General features: G+C 35.1%; 1 protein-coding gene across 5 annotated transcripts in view; it reads left to right on the top strand.

The window, feature by feature from the left end:
- PRKACB (protein kinase cAMP-activated catalytic subunit beta) overlaps positions 1–19,715 on the top strand; it is a 74,857-nt gene extending 55,142 nt beyond the window's left edge. For all 5 annotated transcript variants that reach the window (XM_042805117.1, XM_042805122.1, XM_033000507.2 and 2 more), the window contains 9 exons: positions 1,761–1,822; positions 2,767–2,895; positions 5,197–5,295; positions 6,342–6,424; positions 6,967–7,093; positions 9,372–9,467; positions 10,921–11,043; positions 13,123–13,287; positions 17,426–19,715. In XM_042805117.1, coding sequence (XP_042661051.1) covers positions 1,761–1,822; positions 2,767–2,895; positions 5,197–5,295; positions 6,342–6,424; positions 6,967–7,093; positions 9,372–9,467; positions 10,921–11,043; positions 13,123–13,287; positions 17,426–17,551 — 1,010 coding nt within the window. In that variant the 3' untranslated portion in view covers positions 17,552–19,715. The remainder of the gene's footprint in view (positions 1–1,760; positions 1,823–2,766; positions 2,896–5,196; positions 5,296–6,341; positions 6,425–6,966; positions 7,094–9,371; positions 9,468–10,920; positions 11,044–13,122; positions 13,288–17,425) is intronic.
- Positions 19,716–21,049: the final 1,334 nt, after the last annotated feature.

Here is a 21,049-nt window from a genome sequence, read left to right as displayed (position 1 = left end):
TTTAAAAACTTTATCAAGTCATCTTTGATCTCCTAAGGAAAGAAGAATCATCAGGCATGAATTTGGACATTGTTAGCTTCCCTTTTTTGTGTTGAGACATTATTTCATGCCACAGGAAATCCTGTCCTTTTCTCAAATTAGGATCATTAAAAGTCATTACATGAGTAACCCCCATAATTTAAAAACAGTGGAAATATTTTCCCCACACAGGATATATATGTCAAACATTTTTACTGATTACCCACTAAAATATTTTTAACTCTCACTGAGTTTTAATACCAGTTTAAAATAGATCCTTTGATATAAACTATGTTTTTCTTACTCAACCTTAAGTTTAGGGTGGTAAATATGTTCCTCCTCTCTGATATTGCTTGTTTCCATTAAAATAAAATTACTCAGTGAATATCATGCTTTAAACACTTTTCTAACCTTGAGGTTAACCAGAACTTTTGACAATTTTCCTGAAATTTCCATAATATTTTCTGCTCCATCAGAGCTAGTGATGGTGGGAGCCATAAACCTCCATTGAGTATTTCATGATAGTTGTGTCCCATAGCACACTTGGAAGGGGGAAAAAAAGGAAAACAAAAAAAATCACAACCACGCTTCTGCAGGGCTGCCATTGTTTTTACTGCTGTTGTAACTGTATTGGTAATAGAAGAGAATTTTTGAAAAGTTCTCTGTGTAGACACTAGTAATCTCTGAAAGGAAAAGTATAAAAAAGTTCCAATTCATCAGGTGATTGATTACAACCCCTTATAAACCTAATTTTTGATGACCGTCAGAAGGTAGAATACAGTTGCTAAAACATATATTTCAAAATATTGACCAGAATAATCTCGGCACATTGCTGAGTATTTTTAGAAATTGCTTGTGGCAGAATATCACAGTACAGAAATCCACTGTTATTAATATGTGAAATGATTCAGAGAACACAAAACAGTATGATATTTTCTTTTTGATTCTGTTACTCTTTCAGAACCACAGTAATGTCTGAAACGCCTCCCAGTTATGGCTGTGCATTAAGTAATCTGCATTGATCTGGTTGATAATTGATATTAAAAAAAATAGAACAAATGAAAGATGATATGAACAAAATACGTTGGTGCACATTTTAAACAGTCGTCCAGAATTCTGCTATTATACATTCCTTCAATTTCAATGGAAAATCAATATTAAAAATATACATTCTGTGCCTGTGGGCAGGCCTAATGTGCAGTGTCGTAGCCCTGTGCTTTGTCTTTGCTTGCAGTAATGCTGTCCATTTAGTACTTGAGCTTGCAAACGCCCTTTAAATAAAGGTGATGAGGGGAAAAAGCAACGAGATTAACATTACAGTCAATCAACTGAAAGAAAGCATAGCTTTTATTTAACAAAAATAGATTAAAAATCTAACTTTGTAGAATGTGTATTTATAAATGTCAGATATTTGTGGTTTTTTCCCCAGTCGAATTAAGTATGTCTTACATCACCTTAAAGCCTGCTTTGCATATACAGTACTGTGAGTTATTAGAGCTGGTATAGTTCAAGTAATTTGTGTAGAATGATGTAGTTACTGCAGAAAGCTTAGGGATCACTTGGAGATATTGTACAAGTTCTAGAGGCATTGGTGCTTGCTTTCATACATGGTGAAAATAGCATATTACAATTGGAAGAAAGAAGTTGATAATGAAGTTTACGTATTTTATTAACAAAGCATCTCCATCACATCCATCATGAATTACATTAATTAAAATGTACTTTTTTGTGTGTGTTTTCAGTGAAAGAGTTCCTAGCCAAAGCCAAAGAAGACTTTTTAAGAAAATGGGAAAGCCCCCCTCAGGTATCAGTCATTTAAGCATTCAATAATTTTCTGTATTGCATTTGTTTGATAATGTTATCAGTGTGTTATCAGTCTATGATGAGCAGTGCAGAAAACAGAAATAAGTTTAATACAATTTTTAAAGGAGTTTCTATTTTTAATGTCAGTTTTGTCATTGAAGTTCATCAGCAAAGACTCTTGGGTCTTCTCCAGATATGAGTTGATGAAATGCTCATACTTAACAACAGCTTTCTCTTACGGAGAATGATGTTTACCATCAACATGACAAGACTGAAAATCTATTGGCATATTTTAGCTGGCTTTTTATAACAGTAAGCATTGGCACATCTGTAATTTACCCTGTTAATAATTCCCCCAATGATATTAAGAGGAATTAGGGTATTAAGTCTCCTACATAGAGCTTGGGGCAGGTTAAGGAGCAGGTTAGGGAGAAATCTTTTAAAAGTTGAACTTGAAGGTTTGGGTTTTGGGGGCAGGGTCATTCTTGTTTTTAAAGCAGCATTTGAAATGCTATTGTAATGAAAATTTGAGAAAATTTACTCAGTGATATGCTCTCCAGGCAACTCTCATATAGAACTGTCTCTGGAGCTTGGGGTTTTTTGCATGTTCTAATATACTTGTTTGTGAAGCATGAGGTGGTTTATCTGCATGTTAAATTCATGATCTGTTTACTGCTACGTGTTTCTTACTAAGCATGTGTCATCTGTATGGACAAAATACAAAAATGTTGATACAGTTCAGTTAATTTTTTCTGTTTTAATGGGTGCAATGTAAAATCTCTTATTAAAATATGACAGGCATGAAATTATAACAGTATACTTGCCTATAGTTGTCTTTGATAAATGTAATTTTACTTAATTTTCTTCTATAAATCCATTTGTACAGTTAAAATTGTCTTTGGTTATTAGATTGTAAATAATGTCATTATATCCTTGTACATGTAGAATACTGCTGGCCTAGATGATTTTGAGAGGCAAAAAACCCTCGGAACAGGATCATTTGGGAGAGTTATGATGGTGAAACATAAATCCACAGAACAGTATTATGCTATGAAGATACTGGACAAACAGAAGGTTGGTGTAATTTATAGTGTTTTTTGTGGTACAGAAGAGTTTGATGTAGACAAAGATCTGGTAACTGTGGGTAAACTATATTGCACTTACTGTGCTTTTGCTTATCACACTTGGATACTGGTGATGCTTTAAATGTTTGATTTTCTTTTTTAGCCAGCAGATTCAGTTGTTGTTGTTGTACAACAGCCAGTAAAATTAATGACAGGCTGAAGAGGCTCTAAGTAGTGTCCAAGGCATTAATAAAATGTTATCAGTAAAATAAAATGTTATCTTTTACTTGCAGTAAAAGATTCCTAGGATTAAAGATGTTTGCATCCAGACATCAGTCTTCTATTGGTAAATTAGATGGTTTTGTCTATAATCAGAAGTCTTGAAGTGTTCCTTTGTGAAATACACCCTTTTTCAACTCACCTTAGTTACCATATATAATTACATATTTATGTATTCGATTAGAAATATATTAGTGTTAAATTAGTAACTTCCACTAATTGATCAAAAAAATAGGAGCTGGCTTAGGGAGAACACATTTCTATCACTTTGTATATTACAGAAAACCTACAGATGTCTGAAATTAGACAATAGACAATGTGCAGGCTGCCTATAATTTTTCATTTACATTTTACTTGAAACAAGAGAAAGTATATTGTGTGTCCCTTTGTTGTCCAATCTCATGCTTAGTTCATCAGGATATGAAAAAAAAATTAATGTAGTAGATGTTGATGTAGCCAGTCAGTTTGTGTGTAGGGTAGTTACTCCTTTATTTGTCTGCCTTGATTTAGGAAGGCAGCAACATACCCTTGCTTGGCTAGTTTCATTACATAATTGTTTTTGGAAAGAAAATATTGCTAACAGAATTTCAGACACAAACAAGCTGTTGGAGAATCTGCCATTACCAGATATCATTTGACCTACAGGAAGCTGTCATTGGACATGCCCTGAGCCAGAGCTTAAATGTGAGCAAAGCCATGTTATCTGAGGCTCCAGTTTAATATTATGAAGTGTTAAACAGCAGCTTCAGCCTGTGGTATTGCTGCCATCACCCTCCAGTATCTAATCAGCAGAAGATGCAGGAAAGGTGGTAAAATCTCATGTATCATTGCATCTGAACGCTTCACAATATTAAACTAAAACCTTAGCTTGTGTGCTTTGATGGCCAAGGTAATTCCAGTACCATAGCTTTTTCTGGATGAAGGGGACACTTCCCACAAATCAGCTGATTTGAGCTGGTTTGGTCCCCAAAGATCTGTGTTTCAAAAGAGATTTAATATTTTTAACTCACTATTTGTTTTGTATGACATTTATTTCAAAACAGTAGTGGTTTTTTATAAGTATTACCTTTTGCATCTAAAAGTTAAATTTAAACACTGTTTCAGTCAGGGTTGGAATACCTTGTTCATCTGTTATTTATAGCGGCTAAATCTGATTTCTGAACATGTAAAACCAGACTTGTTTTGATCACTCTTTTATCTTTTATCACTACATTTTATCCTTGTTTCGGGGGGAGGGAAAGTAACTTTACTTGGAAATCACACAATTCTCAAAATGAGATACAGATAAATTGTGCAATAGGAATTAAGTAAAATGGAAAGAATCGATTATGCAATGTTGGGGTTTAACACAAGGAAACCAATTGTTAATTACTGAGAAATAGCAATGATCGGAGATCTGCCACTTGCTGCTGTGTTAGCAGCTTAACGTTATCATGGATTGCAAGGAGGTAGCATTTAATTTTTTTAATACTTTTGCTAAGTGGTTTGATAAGCAGAAAAGCAAAACCCATTCAAAGGTCTGGTAGAAAAATGGAAATTTTTGATTTGTATTCTCCTTAGTCTTCTCACTGATGTGTGAGCTATATAAAATAAGTCAGTTTATTCCTGTTCACACATAACAAAATTCATAATTAAACATGTCTGACACAATTTCCTGCCTTTTTTAGCAAAGGGTTAAAAGATCAAATGGGTTTTATTGAACTGTTATCTTGCTGCAGAAGTATCTCCATTACAAATGCAATCAATTCATAAGAAAATGTAAAGGTGTTTTCCTTACAGGTTCCTATACTCAGCATGTAGTAAGAAACACTATTACTAAAGTTATGTGGAAACCATATTGCATGAGTATTACTCTTAAAAGGTCTGTTGACATTGTAAATCCTTTCTAGGCACTGTACTGGTACTGGTAATCCATAAGGTTCATTATTTGTAAAGTTACAAGCTTGCTTTCAACTAATTGTTTTAGGCTGAAAAATTTATCAACAGCTATAAAATATCGTACTTAAACTGAAGATTGTTTTTTCTCTCCTAGGTTGTCAAACTGAAGCAAATAGAGCACACACTGAATGAGAAGAGAATATTACAAGCGGTGAATTTTCCTTTCCTTGTAAAACTGGAGTATTCTTTTAAGGTAATCATTATTTTGAAAGTAGTTGTTTGGGTTTCAAGGAAGTGCATGCTCAATCTTTAGATAGTAAAACATTTAACTTTTACAGTACTTTTATAGTTTAAGTATTTTTGTTTTCAAAGATGCCTTGCTTGGAACTGTTGCCTGGGCTTGGGCGGAGGTTCCTACAGTTGTGTGCACACTCACATGCACCCCAGATCACCAGCTGATGGTTGAAAGGATATCTCCAAATAAATAAATAAAACCAGAAAAATTAGAACAAATTAAACTCTTAATTTAACTCTTAAAGATTTTCCTTGTTTTGGAGGGAAACTGGCTTTTGTACAGCAGGGAGCTTTTAGGCATTATTCTGTCTTTGAGAGTAAACAAAGGAGGTATTTCTGTACCAATATATGGAATAGTAAATTTGTAATTGTTCTGCAGATTTTTTTCTGGAGATTCATACCTGAGGCAGGTTTTACTGACAGTCTTAACCATGAAGGAAAGAACTTTGAGGTTAGCTTCTAATTTCATGACAGTATGTGATAGTCAATCTGCAAAGAAGTTGAGTGTTTTCCTAATTTATAGACTGATATGTGTCCTCTACATATTTCCTTCTTTTTTTTTTTCTTAATTTTTAATACCATTTAAAATGAACAAATATGTTCTACCTTAATCTTTACAGTTTAGAGGTTTGAGACTGGAGCTGTGGGAGACAAGAATACCTCAGGCTGTCAGTTTTGAACTTTTAAGAGTATAGGTCTTGTCTTGCAGTAGGCATCTTATCTTCTCTTCCTTCAGGTCACTTACCATTCTGCATCAGGAACTCACTAATTATCTTTATTCAAATCTTACTTTAAAGTAGGTTTCTTGAGATATCTGATACTCCTTTTGTCACGTTTGTCTGCACTTTCTTGAGAATTTCTGCCTGTGTTGCTTTGTATTTGTTAAGGTCATTGGATGGCTAGAATTTTTTATTTTCATTCTTTAATAAAATATATTGTATGTAGGAATTATGGAGACTATAGCATGCCTAATACGTATTTGTGTGTGTTTACCTGCTCCCTTAGGACAATTCTAATTTATACATGGTAATGGAGTATGTTCCTGGTGGTGAAATGTTTTCACATCTAAGAAGAATCGGAAGGTTCAGGTAAGAGTATTAATGACATTATTTCTTTAAAAAGGCTTAGGTTGCTAATTTGGGAAGAAGGTTTTATAAAATTTGTTAGTATTGGAGAAAAAATTCTGAAGGGATAAGTGCATTTAATTTACCCCTATTTCAGTGGACTTAAACTAGTCAGGCAATGAAAAACTTGTAATTATTTATTATTTTTCAGTTAGTTAATGCAAGCATTTGTGATCTATGCACAATGGAATCTTGGAATTCTTATGCATATTGTCACCAAAGTTGATGATAGTTTTTAAAAGTTAAATTCAAAGTCTAAGCTCTGTACTGTGGGGTACATTCATCTTGATTTGCATGTGTATTTTAGCTGCAAGACTTAAATTAAATTTATGGCATTAGTGTAGCAATTCTAAGATGTTTGCTGCTTGTCTTTTTTTTTTTTCCTTGTTATACAGTAGAAGAACCAGTTAAAAGATACTTAATTTGCCTATCCCTGGCAGTTACATAGTTGTTTCAGTATCTTAGCATAGCATTGGGGTACTTAATATTCTTTTAATTCTTCACAGTGAACCACATGCACGGTTTTATGCAGCTCAGATAGTGCTAACATTTGAGTACCTCCATTCATTAGACCTCATCTACAGAGATCTAAAGCCCGAAAATCTTTTAATTGATCAGCAAGGATACATCCAGGTATGATATTCTTCGTATATTTAGGGAGTGGACTCTTTGTCTTATAGTGTAGGGTTAGATAATTGTAGCAGATGCGTTTAGAATAAATGGTCTGAAGCTGGTTGGCATGTCAGCATGTATTCCAGGAGCATTAAAATGTGCTACTGCTTAGTAATGGTTAAAACCATTGGATTGTACTTCCTCTGACTAAAATTAAGTATGCAGAATGGAGCTGTCTGCAGTTGACCAAGCTGTCAAGGTTTCCCTTGGGGTCTGTGGTGAGAAGTGGGTGATTACGTGGCTCTGTTCATCTGACCTATTTTATACGTCTACTCTAGAACAAGATGAAAGGTGCCCTAGAACGTCTGGTTCTCTGTATTGCCTATATAAGTAGTTTAGGATAACCAGCTTAGATGTCAACACTGACACTATAGTACTTAATTTCAGCCAGATGAATCCCACCCTTGGAGAGTCCTAATCTTTTCAGCACATCTGGAGTAAGAGCCGAGTTGAGATCACACCAGAACTGCAGTGCTGCAAATGATGACTTCGGTTTTACAGCAGCCTCTCACAGCACCTCCTCATTTTCCTTTTAGCTCTAATGTTTTTGATCTAAATGGCAAATGGGAAGGCTTGTGCTATAGAGCAACAAGCACTCTACAGTGCTTTGCAGCCCTTAAACTATAGAAGCTTTTCTTTCCTCATTGTGTCACCTTTTGCCGTAGCAGAATCTAACAGAAAATTAGGGAATAAAAATGTTTGAGAGAAGTGAGAAGGGTTCGTATCTTATGTTGTTTATAACTGTAAAATAATTTTACATGGAGAATAAAATAACGCTGTAGGGAGAAGAGAAATACAAGTTCTGTTAATGTGGTTGGGGAGCACCATTAATGTAAAGGTATGAGCAGCTTACTCCAGACTGGCGACCCTCTATATGCAATAGTATGTTTTTGTTGTAGTGGGCAAACTGCAAATGATAGTGGATCCAGCAGTTACACCTCCCATGTGCGGTTGGTTTGCTTCTGTTTCTGAACAGAGTGGGATTTGTGTTCATATGTTGATACTGCAGCTCCAACTAAATTTTGTTTAGAAACTCCATTCATTTTCTTTTTGAATTTTAAAGCCGTTACCATTTGTCCTGTACCTGCAGTGTAATCTTACATAGACTGATGTGCATTCACAAACACAGAAATGATTCTTTGTTGACTGAAGCAGGTCCGTCTAGTCAGCACATTACCTTCTCTGTTCAGTTCTAGCTGTGATTGCTGCTGTTTCTACCAAAAATGAAGCAAAAGCTGCCTTGATAGTTTGGAGTTTGGCTTGTTTGTTTGTGATACTAGTGTATCAGAAACATTTGCACAAGTTATTGTATAATTACCAGTTCTTATCATTGTGGTACAGTATGCTTTCTCTGGGAGTGGGTTGAAAATGATACCAAGAAGGAGGAGACAAAAGAAACAAATCCCCAAACAAATGTAGACTTGATATCTTGAAACTGATCCCAGAATTATACATGTAGCTCCCTGGCTTCTGTATGTATTCCTCCATGCAGTCCAGGAAAAATCACAGAGAGGATGATATTGCATACAGAGTTCTGAAAACTTAATGCAGAAAACACGACAAGTGGAATGAAGAATTTTTAATGGCCAAGAACTTGCCATTTGTGAATACAGTTACTGCTGTGTTTCCTCAAATAAACAAGCTTGGCTCTGTTGATGCTTTCAAATATACTCAGAAGTTACTGGAAAGACCTCTTTTATGTTGTCTTATTCCCACACTAATTTTACATATAACATTTATACACTTAGGCAATAAAATTCTAAATTTACAAGACTGGTAGATATCTTGACCCTTTTTGTGATTCATTTATTTGTTAACTAAAGGAAAAGATAAATATCTTGTTGGTATTCATGTTTTATAAACTTTCAGCAGTATAAACAGTCTGATGTGAAAAGTATAAGAGAAATGATTAATGTAATTGAAGTACATGTGGAAGATTAGTAAGCCATAGTTCCCACTGATTTTTTCAATTTTAAAATTATAAATAGAAGCTTGTGTCGGGGGAAAATAGGTATTTTGTGTTGTTTATTAATTTTATCATGAGAAACTTTCTATTTATCTGAATTAGAAGTATCAGAAGAACTGGCTACTAAAGGTACATCTGACTATATGACACTATGTGATTTGAGAAATAAATTTTTCCTCTGTATAGTAGCTTTCCAAAATATTTCAAAAGTACTTAATTTTAAAATTCCTTGTAGAAATGCACTTACAGTCAATTTATTTATTCTGATGACAGGTCACGGACTTTGGTTTTGCAAAAAGAGTAAAAGGAAGAACTTGGACGTTATGTGGGACTCCAGAATACCTGGCACCTGAAATAATTCTCAGCAAGGTACTTTGTCTTGTTATTTTATCACCCAATTATTAAACTGTGGGAGATAAGCAATTGCTGATACTTCCAAAAATCAAATCTTGTCTAGTCAGCTCTTCATGAATTACACAATGCAATCAGTGCATTGTAAGTATTTTTTTTAGTGTACTAAAACTTATTCCAAAGCAGGGATTTTCACGTAACTGTACAGAACTTTCTGCATATGCTTGCCATGTAACTTGAGGGGGAAAAGGGTTTTAAACAATCTGTAATTAGGTTATTTAACTGGCATCCTTATCAGAACAGCATAGCTGAGTGATTACATCCTAATATGGTAATAGATTAGAAGGGGAGCTCCAGAGGTAACAAGAAACACATAGTAGATGAATCAGTAGTCATTAAATAATTAGTTACAATGTTTCAGGTTTAAAGCACTTTACATGAAATCAAACATGACAAACCACTGGTTTTACACATAAAATACATGCAGTCTAAGCTTACTCTTGATCCAATTGTGTCTAGTACTTGCACTGTTTGAACATAGCAGAAATATTGTTTATCATATAGCTGTTCAACTGTAGCTCTTTATGTTTTGCAAAGGCAAAATATCCTTACAGTTTATGGATCTGTTTGAGATAAACAATCATAATGCATGATGTTAAACTATGCATTTGATATGTGGTTTAATTAAATAACCTTTACAGGTCTTTGGAAGTAAACCAAAAATACTTTTATTTGGGGAGAAAATGCTTGTTATTTAAAGCTTTTTTTGCCCTTGTGCAGCTAAAGCAGCAGAAGAAATTGCAACACATCTACTACAAATTCTCCATAGTAGATTTTTCAGGAAAGACTGAGTCTTAGCCCTGAGGTTTGTAAAAGATCTCAGAGAACACATACAAAATTGATGGGGCTGGTGGGGTTTTCTGTCATTTTTAATATTTAATAGGTTTTACTAATGATTTTATGTTCAGGCTTTAAAGATCAGATCATAACTTATAACAGCTAACTAACTAAACCTTTTAGCTAGTTTACTAAATATGAAAGTGAATGTTCTGAAATTGGGGTGTTCAAGCTAAAAGAGGATGGTATACAATATAGGAATTATTGCTTTATTTAATGAAATTTCTCTAAGCTTTGAAACAGGTTTCAATCATTCTGTAACAAGTTTATTTTGATTTTAAATAAGTAAATAAATTGTGCCCATTTCTGTCACTTAGGGAGTCTTTTCACATCAGTGTAAAGACATCACTGAAACTCAGCACAGGAATGTGTGCAAAATGTTTCATCGCTGTGGTAGGTTTTAAGTATATTGCCGTTGGAATCTGTGAGCTTTGGTTTGCTTTGAATTAGGCTGTAAGTTCTGTATCAAACAAGGAATAATGCATTTGCTTTCTTTGTATTCCATGAATACATACTGAAAATCTTAAACTGTGTTAGAAATGGTACTAACAGTGGTATTTCTCATTTTATCCAGGGTTACAACAAGGCAGTGGATTGGTGGGCATTAGGAGTGTTAATCTATGAAATGGCAGCTGGATATCCCCCATTCTTTGCAGATCAGCCCATTCAAATTTATGAGAAGATTGTGTCTGGCAAGGTGAGGGCTCTGTGTATTTTTGCAAATGCAGTTATTTGTCTTTGCAGAACCTCTTTTTCATGTGAACTAGATGCAGAATTTACTGGCTTCTAGACAGTGAGCTATTTGGAAAGAATATGGCAAAAGCTTGTAATGCATACTTCTTAAGTACAGACACTGTTATAATAATATTAAAAATCAAAGTTCCAAAAATCTGTTCCCTGCCTTCTAATTTAAAATGCAGGCTATTAAATTTACAGACACTGTGGTATTATATCCTTTTATGCTTGGATAAAAATGATCCAATGACTATTAACAACTATTTAGCTGTATGCTTAATATGCCTAGCTATTTTCTTTTCTAGAAATATTTTTGCAGCTTTTGAGAAGTTGTAAAGAGCTTCCATATTTCATAGTAGGTTTCTTTACTTCAACAGACCTGTAGTTCAAGACATGGCTAATGTTCTGTTCAGCTTTCATTGTTACATAAAATTTTAAAAAAGTGTTTCCAACTGTTCCCTTTTATTTTTCATGAATATCTCATAGTGTGCCAGATAGCACAAAAATGTGATCATTGTGTTGTTTCTCCTGCCAGCCAGTGTTGTCTCTTTGTGCTTCTTTGTGCTCAGTTTATTTGTTACGGTTCCTCTCTTCCTTCTCCCTGCATAAACACATGCTGAGCCACATTTTACGTACTTCTGTAATTCTAATCAAGAGAAAGGCCTCAGTAGGCCCTGTGGTACACTGCAGTGAGATTGATTCCTGTTTAGGGCCTTGTTTAAATCAGGGAGGTGATTGCACTTTGAAAGGCTGTAATACTGTGACCTGTCAGCTGTCTCCATGAATATATGGGAATTCATTTCCAAAGATCCATTTTTAAAGGAATGTTTATCTTCTAAACTAAAAAAAACATGGGCATTTTTTGCAGTTGTATCTAATTTGCTCGACATTTGTACTGTTGGTCATCTACTTTTTTCACTGAGTTCATGGATAATTGCAGAAACAGCACTGGACTTGAACCCTGGAAACTCTAATGTTAAGTTCTCAGCTAGCAGTATGTTTCCTTTATAACCTTAAGTCTTTCATTTGGTCTACCTCATGCGCTTAGTTATCTACTTAAAAAACTGAGTTAATATTTCCTTACTTCTAAGCTGTCTAAGCATTATATTCATTAAAACCCATGAATTTCTCATGTACTAAAATAGAGCCATATTGACAGGTAAACTGAAGCAGTGTCTTTCATTGTCATTCTTGACTTCACAAAGTGTTTTTGTGTTAACTAATTCCATGTTCTGTGTTTATGTCATAAATGATCAGCTGAATATAGGGAGTGTCGAACTCTGAGACTATGGGCATGACAAATACAACTTTATGCCTGTTCTTTTCCCCTTTCTTCTTTCTGCTATCTCAGATGGTGTCAGTAGATCTTTTACTAGTAAAACCCTATGTAACTACATCCCATGAATCATCTTCAAATATTTCTTAGCCAGGTTTGAATTGTATTGGCAAGTCACTTGTGCTATCTTCAAATAGTTCTGTATTGGTTATGTAAAGTCTTTTGGTGTTGGTGTATTTAGTTATCAAATATGGATTACAGCATAAAGTTCCAGATTGAATTTTCATATATGACTGTTGAAAGTTCAGTTATTTCAGAGCTTATCTGTATATGTTGTATATATGCTATACTATACTATATCTCCTCTGTGTGTGTATATATATAATACAATCTAAAAATCTGTTCCTAGAAAATAGTTGAGAATGCCTTGAGATTATGTTATGTTGGCAAGACACCAAGTTAAATTTATCTTTTATGTCATTATTACATTAAATAAATGTTTTTCCCAAACTCAGTCAGATCTAGAAAATCTCAGTGCAAAAAATGCTAGATCAACACGGTAATGCTATTGATAAAAGCTCTGTGAAACAGAAGTACATGTGCAACATCATCTCTCTTTTCATGCATTCCTACTTGATTTGTTTTTAGAGGAAGAATAAAAAATGGCTCCCATATTTCCTTTCATGTGAATATTGTTTTACTTCACAGGAGGATCAATCAAATTTGTATATTGTTTTTTTTAATGTTGTGGATGTATAATTTTAGGTAAGGTTCCCATCACACTTCAGTTCAGACCTAAAGGATCTTCTAAGAAATTTACTCCAGGTAGATTTGACCAAACGATATGGAAATCTCAAGAATGGTGTAAATGACATAAAGAATCACAAGTGGTTTGCAACTACAGATTGGATTGCCATTTATCAGAGAAAGGTAAGACCCTTCCTGATCAAAACTATTACAGGTCTTAAAGCGGTTGAAGTAAAATTCCTAATTATTTTTTTTTATTTTTTCTTTCTTAAATCTGTCATTTTTAAACTGAGAAAAGGTGAAAGTACTTTAAGACTCTGAAGAGTAGGTATTGATTGAATTATGTTTGTTTCATATTGGTATTTTATCCTGGACCTCTGTACATTCATGTTCTCTTAACCAGTGTTATGCTTTAGTCTATTTCTGGAATATCTCAGAATGAGCCATCTCCTGCCTCTCTTGCTTTTTATTTAACCCCTGCTGTAGTGGCATCTATAAATACTCCTCCACAGCACAGAGGAATCTGTTTTTCTTTCCAGCTAGTTCTTAGCAGTCAGACCATCCTTCAGTGTGGAGAAGCTCTATCCAAAGCTAGAGCTTTTCTTTTTCTGCTAAACAAGTATGCTACCTCCTTCTTGCTCTTGCTTTATCTGTGACAGGATCAGATGTAGAGAGTGTCTACTCAGTCCTCTGTATCTGCTGAGGGGTTTTTGTCTTTTGACACTATGTTTTAATTGACAGTGGTTCCATAAGCTGCGGCAATGAGAAGAGCCCTGCTGAATGCTTTTTTCTGGCATTTTTAGAATGGTTTTCTAGACCTGCCTGACCAGCATGACTTGTACTGTGGTTTTTAGAAAGTCCATGCCCAGTCTGCACTATGAACTTCTGACTTGCATTAGAAAACAAGCAACAGAGACAACTGGGAATATTTTCAGAACATGAGCAGCCGTTAACATATCAATTTCAGGGGAGCACATTAGTAGCCGCCATGATGAATGAAGCAGAACTGGGAGAGGAAGCTGGGGAAAGGGATGAGGATGATGACAATTCAGTCTAGGTCTGCCTTCCAGTAGCTCTAAAGCTCCCTCTCCCCTTGAATGTAGAGCCAACGTTAAATATCTGTAGATTAGTGAGTTACTAGAAAGAGATTCCTAAGAAATTTTTTGTTCTCTTAAATGCAACCTCTGAATTCTTGGTTTTTCAATAGACAGAAAAAAAAAAAAAAAAAAAAAAAAAAAAAAAGAAGACTAAAGTAACTTAATTGGTGGTGTCCCAGGAGACTTGGGTGGAGAAATAATTTTGTGTCTATATATTGGTAAAAAGGTTAGAGTTAAGCCATAATGTTTGAAGGAATTGGTTTACATTGTTGCAATGACAATAGACCTCACTATAGAGGCATGAACTTGCTGCTATAACAGCAGTATTGTAAAGGCCAAGGCTAAATACTAACAATAGTTTATAAAAAGAAACTGGTTGTTTGGCTACACAAACTGACAGTGCAGTTGTTTTAGTATTCGCTAATGTATTAATTACTAGAAGACAGGTTATAATTAACACATCCTGTGTTCTTTGAATTAAGTGTAGATGTTTTTAAGAAAAGATTCCCCACTGCAGAATTGTAATTATCTGTTCTTTGCTTTCTTAATGCCTGTTTACAAGGCAGATTTATATGTACTGAGTTTCATTCGCCGATATGCTGTCTGGGGACACCCAGGCCACATAATATTAAATCACATGTTTTAATACTGTGCTAAATATTCTTAGTATTGCTAGTGCACCGCTGTAGAGAATTACTTTCACAGAAACAAGACATATTTTTAAATGTGAACTAGTAGTACAGTCAGAATAGCTATTACTGGTTTTAAGGGATTGTGAAAACTGTTGCTGAGTAAGTTTTAAGCTTCTAATTGTAAGGAATAAATACTGTAATACTAAGGGTGGGTCTGAAACAACAGCATGGATTGTAATGTCATTTAGGCAGTCATAGAAATACAGCAATAAACTTTGGGTTTATAGCAGCTTTTCACAGTGGCAGCATGTATTTTCCTCAATAAACGTAGTGTTCCTTGGCAGCTAATATAATGTGAATAATTTGTTATGCTACAGTCATAAGTGAACCAGTCAATTACTTAATATTTCAGATAAGATCAAGTCTTATTTTCTTTGTGTATTTGCATAGCTGTTTACTAAAATACTGCCTGATAATATGGTTGTACTTAGGGCTAAAGAGGTATCTCTACTACAAACCAGTGTTAACTCCTGCAATCTCTTTTTAGCGATTTCCTTGGTGAAGATAATAGGAAAAAGTCTGAGGCATCTCATTTGAATGTGTTCTAAAATTCCAGCAGTAAATAAGATATTTCTTGTGCTCTGAGCTTTGTTGTAAGAGAGTAATTGAAAATCAATTTGACAAGGCACCGAGACAGAATTGAGATAATGGTAAATATGTGACTTTGTAGGCTAGGTATGTACACAGACTGTGTATCCCCTTGGGATAAATCACTTAAACACGTATATTGTTTTAGAAACAAAAGGATACACATGGGACAATTGTAGCACAGTCTATAAATGCAGAAAGTTAGTGTTATTTCTTGGGGGGTGTAGTGTTATCGCCCAAAGTCAGCAGAGTTTAATTTGTATTTAGTCTGTGCTGTACCTCTTTAATTTACTGATTTCCACCCACACACCCCGCGCCATCAGGAATCTACATGGGGCACTGAGCAGCTCCATGGCTGCACAGTGTGATCTGATCCCCTGCCTCACCTGGAGCCATGCCTGCCTTGCTTAGCTGTCTCCCCACAGTGCTGCCTCTGGCACACATACTCCTTGGGATGTCCCAGAGACACACATTTGTCTGATTACTTTGCATTTCCGGATTTAAATTTGTATCACCTCAGTAATTTTGCTGTCATTTTGCTTACCATAAAAGTAGATAAATCAGGCACCTGTCAAATGAAAATGAGGAATGTGGTACTGATAATTATGCCTCACACTCCAGTTTGTCAGAGACCTCTTGCAGTAGAGCATCTCTCCTCCCTGGTCTTCCATCCTCTGATCCCTTCCTTACCATTCATTCTTCATTATTGCCTCCCATCAACCCCAAACACCGCCTCTTCCTTCTTCAAGCATGCAGTTGATTCTAAAATTTCGGTTATTTTAAAAAGCAATTAAGCTTAATTTTGAACTTTGAGATGTCATAGACTAGAAGGATTAAGATTTGAATTAGTATTAGCTGAGTAAAGTTAGAATTTAGTAGTCTGATCCCAAAAATAGCATTTCAGTGTCTGCAAGTTGGCAAGAACTATTTTTTTTCCCTAAACTGTATAGGGACAGCATAAGCTGTTAGCCAGTAAATATGCAGGTATGTCCCTATGCAAACCCATAACTTCATTTAATGTCATCTTTAGTTTAACTTCCAAGACGAGTAGAGGCTAAAATTAGGGACAGCAAGATTGAGACTGTTAAGTTTTAGCCAGACCCAAGGATTTTATAGTAAGGCCAACTTCAAAATGCTGTGGGTTCCCTCAACTTCAAGAAGCAGCAGTTAAGAGGGTCCTGGAAAAGAACTGGTTCCAATACCTGAGCATGAATGGCTTGCTACCATACAGTTGACATGAGATGCACTGAATCTAAAGGCTAATTGAGTATATATATGGATCTGAGAGGATGTGCAGGCAGTCTTTACCAGAAGGGGTTTTTCCATCATTAATTAGAGCTGTTTTGGCATTCTGTACAGCCCTTTAGTGACCCCTTCAACTCTTTGCTTGTGTCTCAGTTGTGGTCTAATTTTGAGAAGGCTTTCACTTCCACTTACAGTTAGGTCCTAGGAGGAACTTTGTAGGAGATGCACAACAAATTGTTTTAAACTTGTATTGGGTTAGTTTTTATTTGGAAATAGAGGATTGTTGGTAAGTGGAAGGAGAGAGGTTCCAAACTCTCCAAAGATTTTTGAGTGGAGATGGCAATCAATCTACTCTGCTTCTGCCATGACTGTGCAACTGTTAGGTGCAGCCCTTGCCATGCTGGAAGCCTCACCATGCAACTGATAAGCTGAAGAGAGCAGGGTATCCCATCTTTATGGATGTTTGGCAGTGAGATATTAGGTTTTTTCAACTTACATTCAGAACATCTAGGACGGCACCTTCTTAGGCTGGTTTTATTTATGTGCTGTGACTTCAAGCAGTAATATCTGTTTTTTTGGCAGGATTTGAGGAGTAATGGGAATATTATTGTGCTCATTATCACAATGTTAAATCTAAGGATATTAGGCCAATAACATTTTGCGTGCTTTTCCTCCCCCTTCCCCTACCCCCAAACACAGGTAGAAGCTCCGTTCATACCAAAGTGCAGAGGCCCTGGAGATACCAGCAACTTTGATGACTATGAAGAAGAAGATATTCGTGCGTCTCTAACAGAAAAATGTGCAAAAGAATTTGCTGATTTTTAGTAGGAGTAAGAGGACAAGATGACATCAGGGCTCACATTGGGATCTTTGCACTCTGTTAACAGATGAGGTGGAGCTGAGACCATCATATGTCAAAACAGTTACCTAGTTACTTCATTCCACAAAGCTGACTGAGGTCTTTATTGCCATCTTCCATGTGTGCAGTTTGCACCAACCCTTCTAACTAGGCACAATTAAGCAAGCACTGTTTGTGCAGTAACACAGAATAATAGACCACTTTCCTACTTAACTTTGGTTTCTGTCGTTCTTTGTTTCTGTGTATTGTTCATTTTCCCCCTTTAAAATGAAGTAGTTTTTTACCCAAGAATGCTCCATTTTATTTTGAATAATGTATTATTTGTGTGAGTGAAATGGAAGGTGTTGCGGCTAGTGTGATTTAGACTGAAGTGAAAGATAAATGTTGCTTCTAGTCTGTGCCAGCCAATAATTCTTGTCTGTCTTGTGTCTGAGGCTACAATTTATAATAATTTTTTAGTAGCTCAGACTAAACCTAGCCAACATTTTTAGCATTTTTGAAGGTAGTATTTATCGCCATATAAATGTCTGCTAAATTAACTTAACATTTCTTCCTGGAGACTGACCAAAATTCAGTAGAATCAATTGGATGGCTTAAGTAGGGGACAGTAGCTAGACCCCGTGCCTTGGTTTTCTACATCCCTGCAGTTTTCGTCACTGCCTCCTTCCTTTGTATTTCCCACCTCGGCAGTAGGTAAATTGCCATAACCAGACTGTACCATGGAAAGCTTACAGTCTTGTGAGAGGGAGTAATTCTACCTGGTCTGGATTTTGGACCATATTTAACCAAGTCGACTTACCAGCCAGTTGGGCAGGTGTGAAATGGCTTTTTTTAAGAACATGAACCCTAAACTTTTAAAGGAAGTTTTGGTCAGTATTGTAGAGAATATAATAAATTTTGATTCACCTTTTTTTTTTCTTATTTAAAAAAAAAAAAAAAAGCCAATGTTTGGGCTCCCAAAATATTCCTTGATTTGAGCCTTTTTTTGAAGAAAAAAGGCATCTATTAAAATGAAAACCACCACACCACAAAAAGCAAAATGCGCTCTGCCATTAGCTATGAAAAACAAATAAATGGTTTAGCAAATGCAAAATAATGTTCTAGATGCATCGCTGGATGAACACGGTTATTTTTTTGTTAGCTGTTAAGAATAAGAGGTTATTGCCAAGTTTTTATTCTGGTATACTATATTAGTAAACTGAGGATGGAGTACTGCTACAATCATTTTCTTTTTAATTACAGCACTTCACTCACAAAGAAAAGAGACAAAGTTTAAAAACTGCAACAGCTGGGTTTATTTTAGTTGCATTGTGTCTTCATTTCTAACCTACTTTCTTTCAATCAAACAGAATGTATGGTCACACAGATATAAGTATTTGGGCTTAATTATGTTTTGTATACTCTCACCAACTGACTTAAAAGATATTGCTACCATGTGCTAGCTTTGGGCACTTTTACACATTTATTTCAATGTTAATAATCAGTGGCTCAGCACTTTTTTGGGGGTTGCTTTTAAACTTATTCATAGTAGTTTTATTTGTACACTTGATTCTGGCTGTCTCAGTGACCTGTCTTAAAACAGGACATCTAAACCATTTAAACTAGACTCATATTTTATGATAAATTTACATGCATACAAGGATGAATTGTTTTTAAAAGAAATGAGCTATATTGATACATAGCCATTGTATTTGTTTGAATGTCAGTGCAAATAAACCACTGGCATTCCTTCCTTTTAATCTGTATGACACTCCTTTAAGAAAAGCCTTTGTAGACATTTTACAAAAGAGTATGAAACGTACCATCTAACATTCTGTATGTTTAGGTTGTTGAGCATTTTTGCACAACGTCATTAGGAGGCTGACACTGAATGCAGTCTTTGTCCACCCATATTTACATATGTGCAAGAAAAGTATAAGATACTTTGCTGTAGCAAATTTTATGTAACAAAGATATATCGTCACATTAATAAATTTAAAGAAATCCTTTGTATGAAAATGTTAAAATCTTTTGTATTTCATTTAGACCAAGGACATGCTGCTGTATGCTAGCTGTATGCGATAAATTCTACAGTAACTTTGTTGTCGTTTATGAACTTGAAAAGATTTTAATAAATGTTGGAGATCACAATTTGATTCTGTTATGATTTTAATTTTTAATCATTACATTTATAATTCTAGTAAGGTTCAGAGATTTTCCTGTTTTGTAAAATACTGTAATCATTCATCTTGCGTGTACAATAAGACAAAAATCTAGGAAATTGGTTCTGACATGTCTGTCTGATATCCAGATTAAATTCTACGTGGGCATAAGTGGAAAAGTCATCTTAATGCCATGATATTATGCTATTTTTTAATTTTATGAAAATCCTGTTAGAAAGTAAAATACTTTTCCAATATGGCATAATAGACTTCAGTATGGAAATGAGATTCTATTTTGGAAAAGGAGGGGAAGTGTGCAATTTCCAAGGCATTAGTGAGTACATTTGACAATGTGAGTATTATACAACCCTCTCATTTAAACACAGTCATAAAATATAACTACAGAATATTATGTTACCTGTATTTAATTTGAAAAATCCTTTTCACAATATGGAAAAATTGTATATCTATGACAGTAGAAGCTTGTTAATTTTACACATTTGAGGAATTAAGTGTTGAACTATATGGCATATTTTAATTGTACTCTAGTTGTATGTAACTTTCATTTCCAACATAAAGGATTGTATCTCATTAAGTAAATTGCTTTTTTATTATCTTGTCGGTTGCATTAAAACCCTTATTTTTAAATCCTTTAAAGTATTTTACTAATTTTTGCAAATAATTAGATGTTTTTAAGTGCTGCAATAGTGTGCAATATAGTAAACATTTATATACAGAAGTGCAAATTAAATTATGTATAACACTTGTGCTGCTTCTTTGTGAATCAGAATGTTGTATGATGAGAGTCGTTGCATCTCCCCACACACTGCAAACAGGGTTTGAAAGCAAGAGGACAAGGTTATGAAACATACTGCACATACTAGTCAGGACCCATTAAGCTTTACATGAACTAGGGTGTTTGGAGAAGATGGTGTGGAGAACATTAAAGCCACTATGAGAAGTCAGTGAATTGGACTTCTTAGACACTCCAAGGCAAGCAAGGTGATTGTTAGCTGCAATATTGTTTGTCTTCATATTTTCACATTCAGACTCAATGCTTTTTATTAAAGATAATTGCCTGTTTCTAAACTGTCTGCAGATCCCGCTGTACAAACTTTGTGCTGTGTCTCATTGTGCTGTGAAACAACTGATAGAAGTAAAGACTGTTCATGGTCTTGGCATTGTCTGTCTTGAGGCTTTTTCTGCAAGTGGTGTTCAGAGAGGCTCTGGTACCTGCTCCCTGTAATGCAGCTGCTCCTCCTCCTGCTTTCTGAGCGGAGCTTCGGCCTCTTTGCTTCTGCTGCTGTACACCTACTGACTGTG

The sequence above is a fragment of the Tyto alba genome, unplaced genomic scaffold (genome assembly GCF_018691265.1).
Source record: "Tyto alba isolate M040663 unplaced genomic scaffold, T.alba_DEE_v4.0 Super-Scaffold_1000006, whole genome shotgun sequence".
NCBI classification, from domain to species: domain Eukaryota; kingdom Metazoa; phylum Chordata; class Aves; order Strigiformes; family Tytonidae; genus Tyto; species Tyto alba.
Note: the sequence above shows the minus strand (reverse complement) of the source record. Positions and strands in the feature narration are given on the sequence as shown.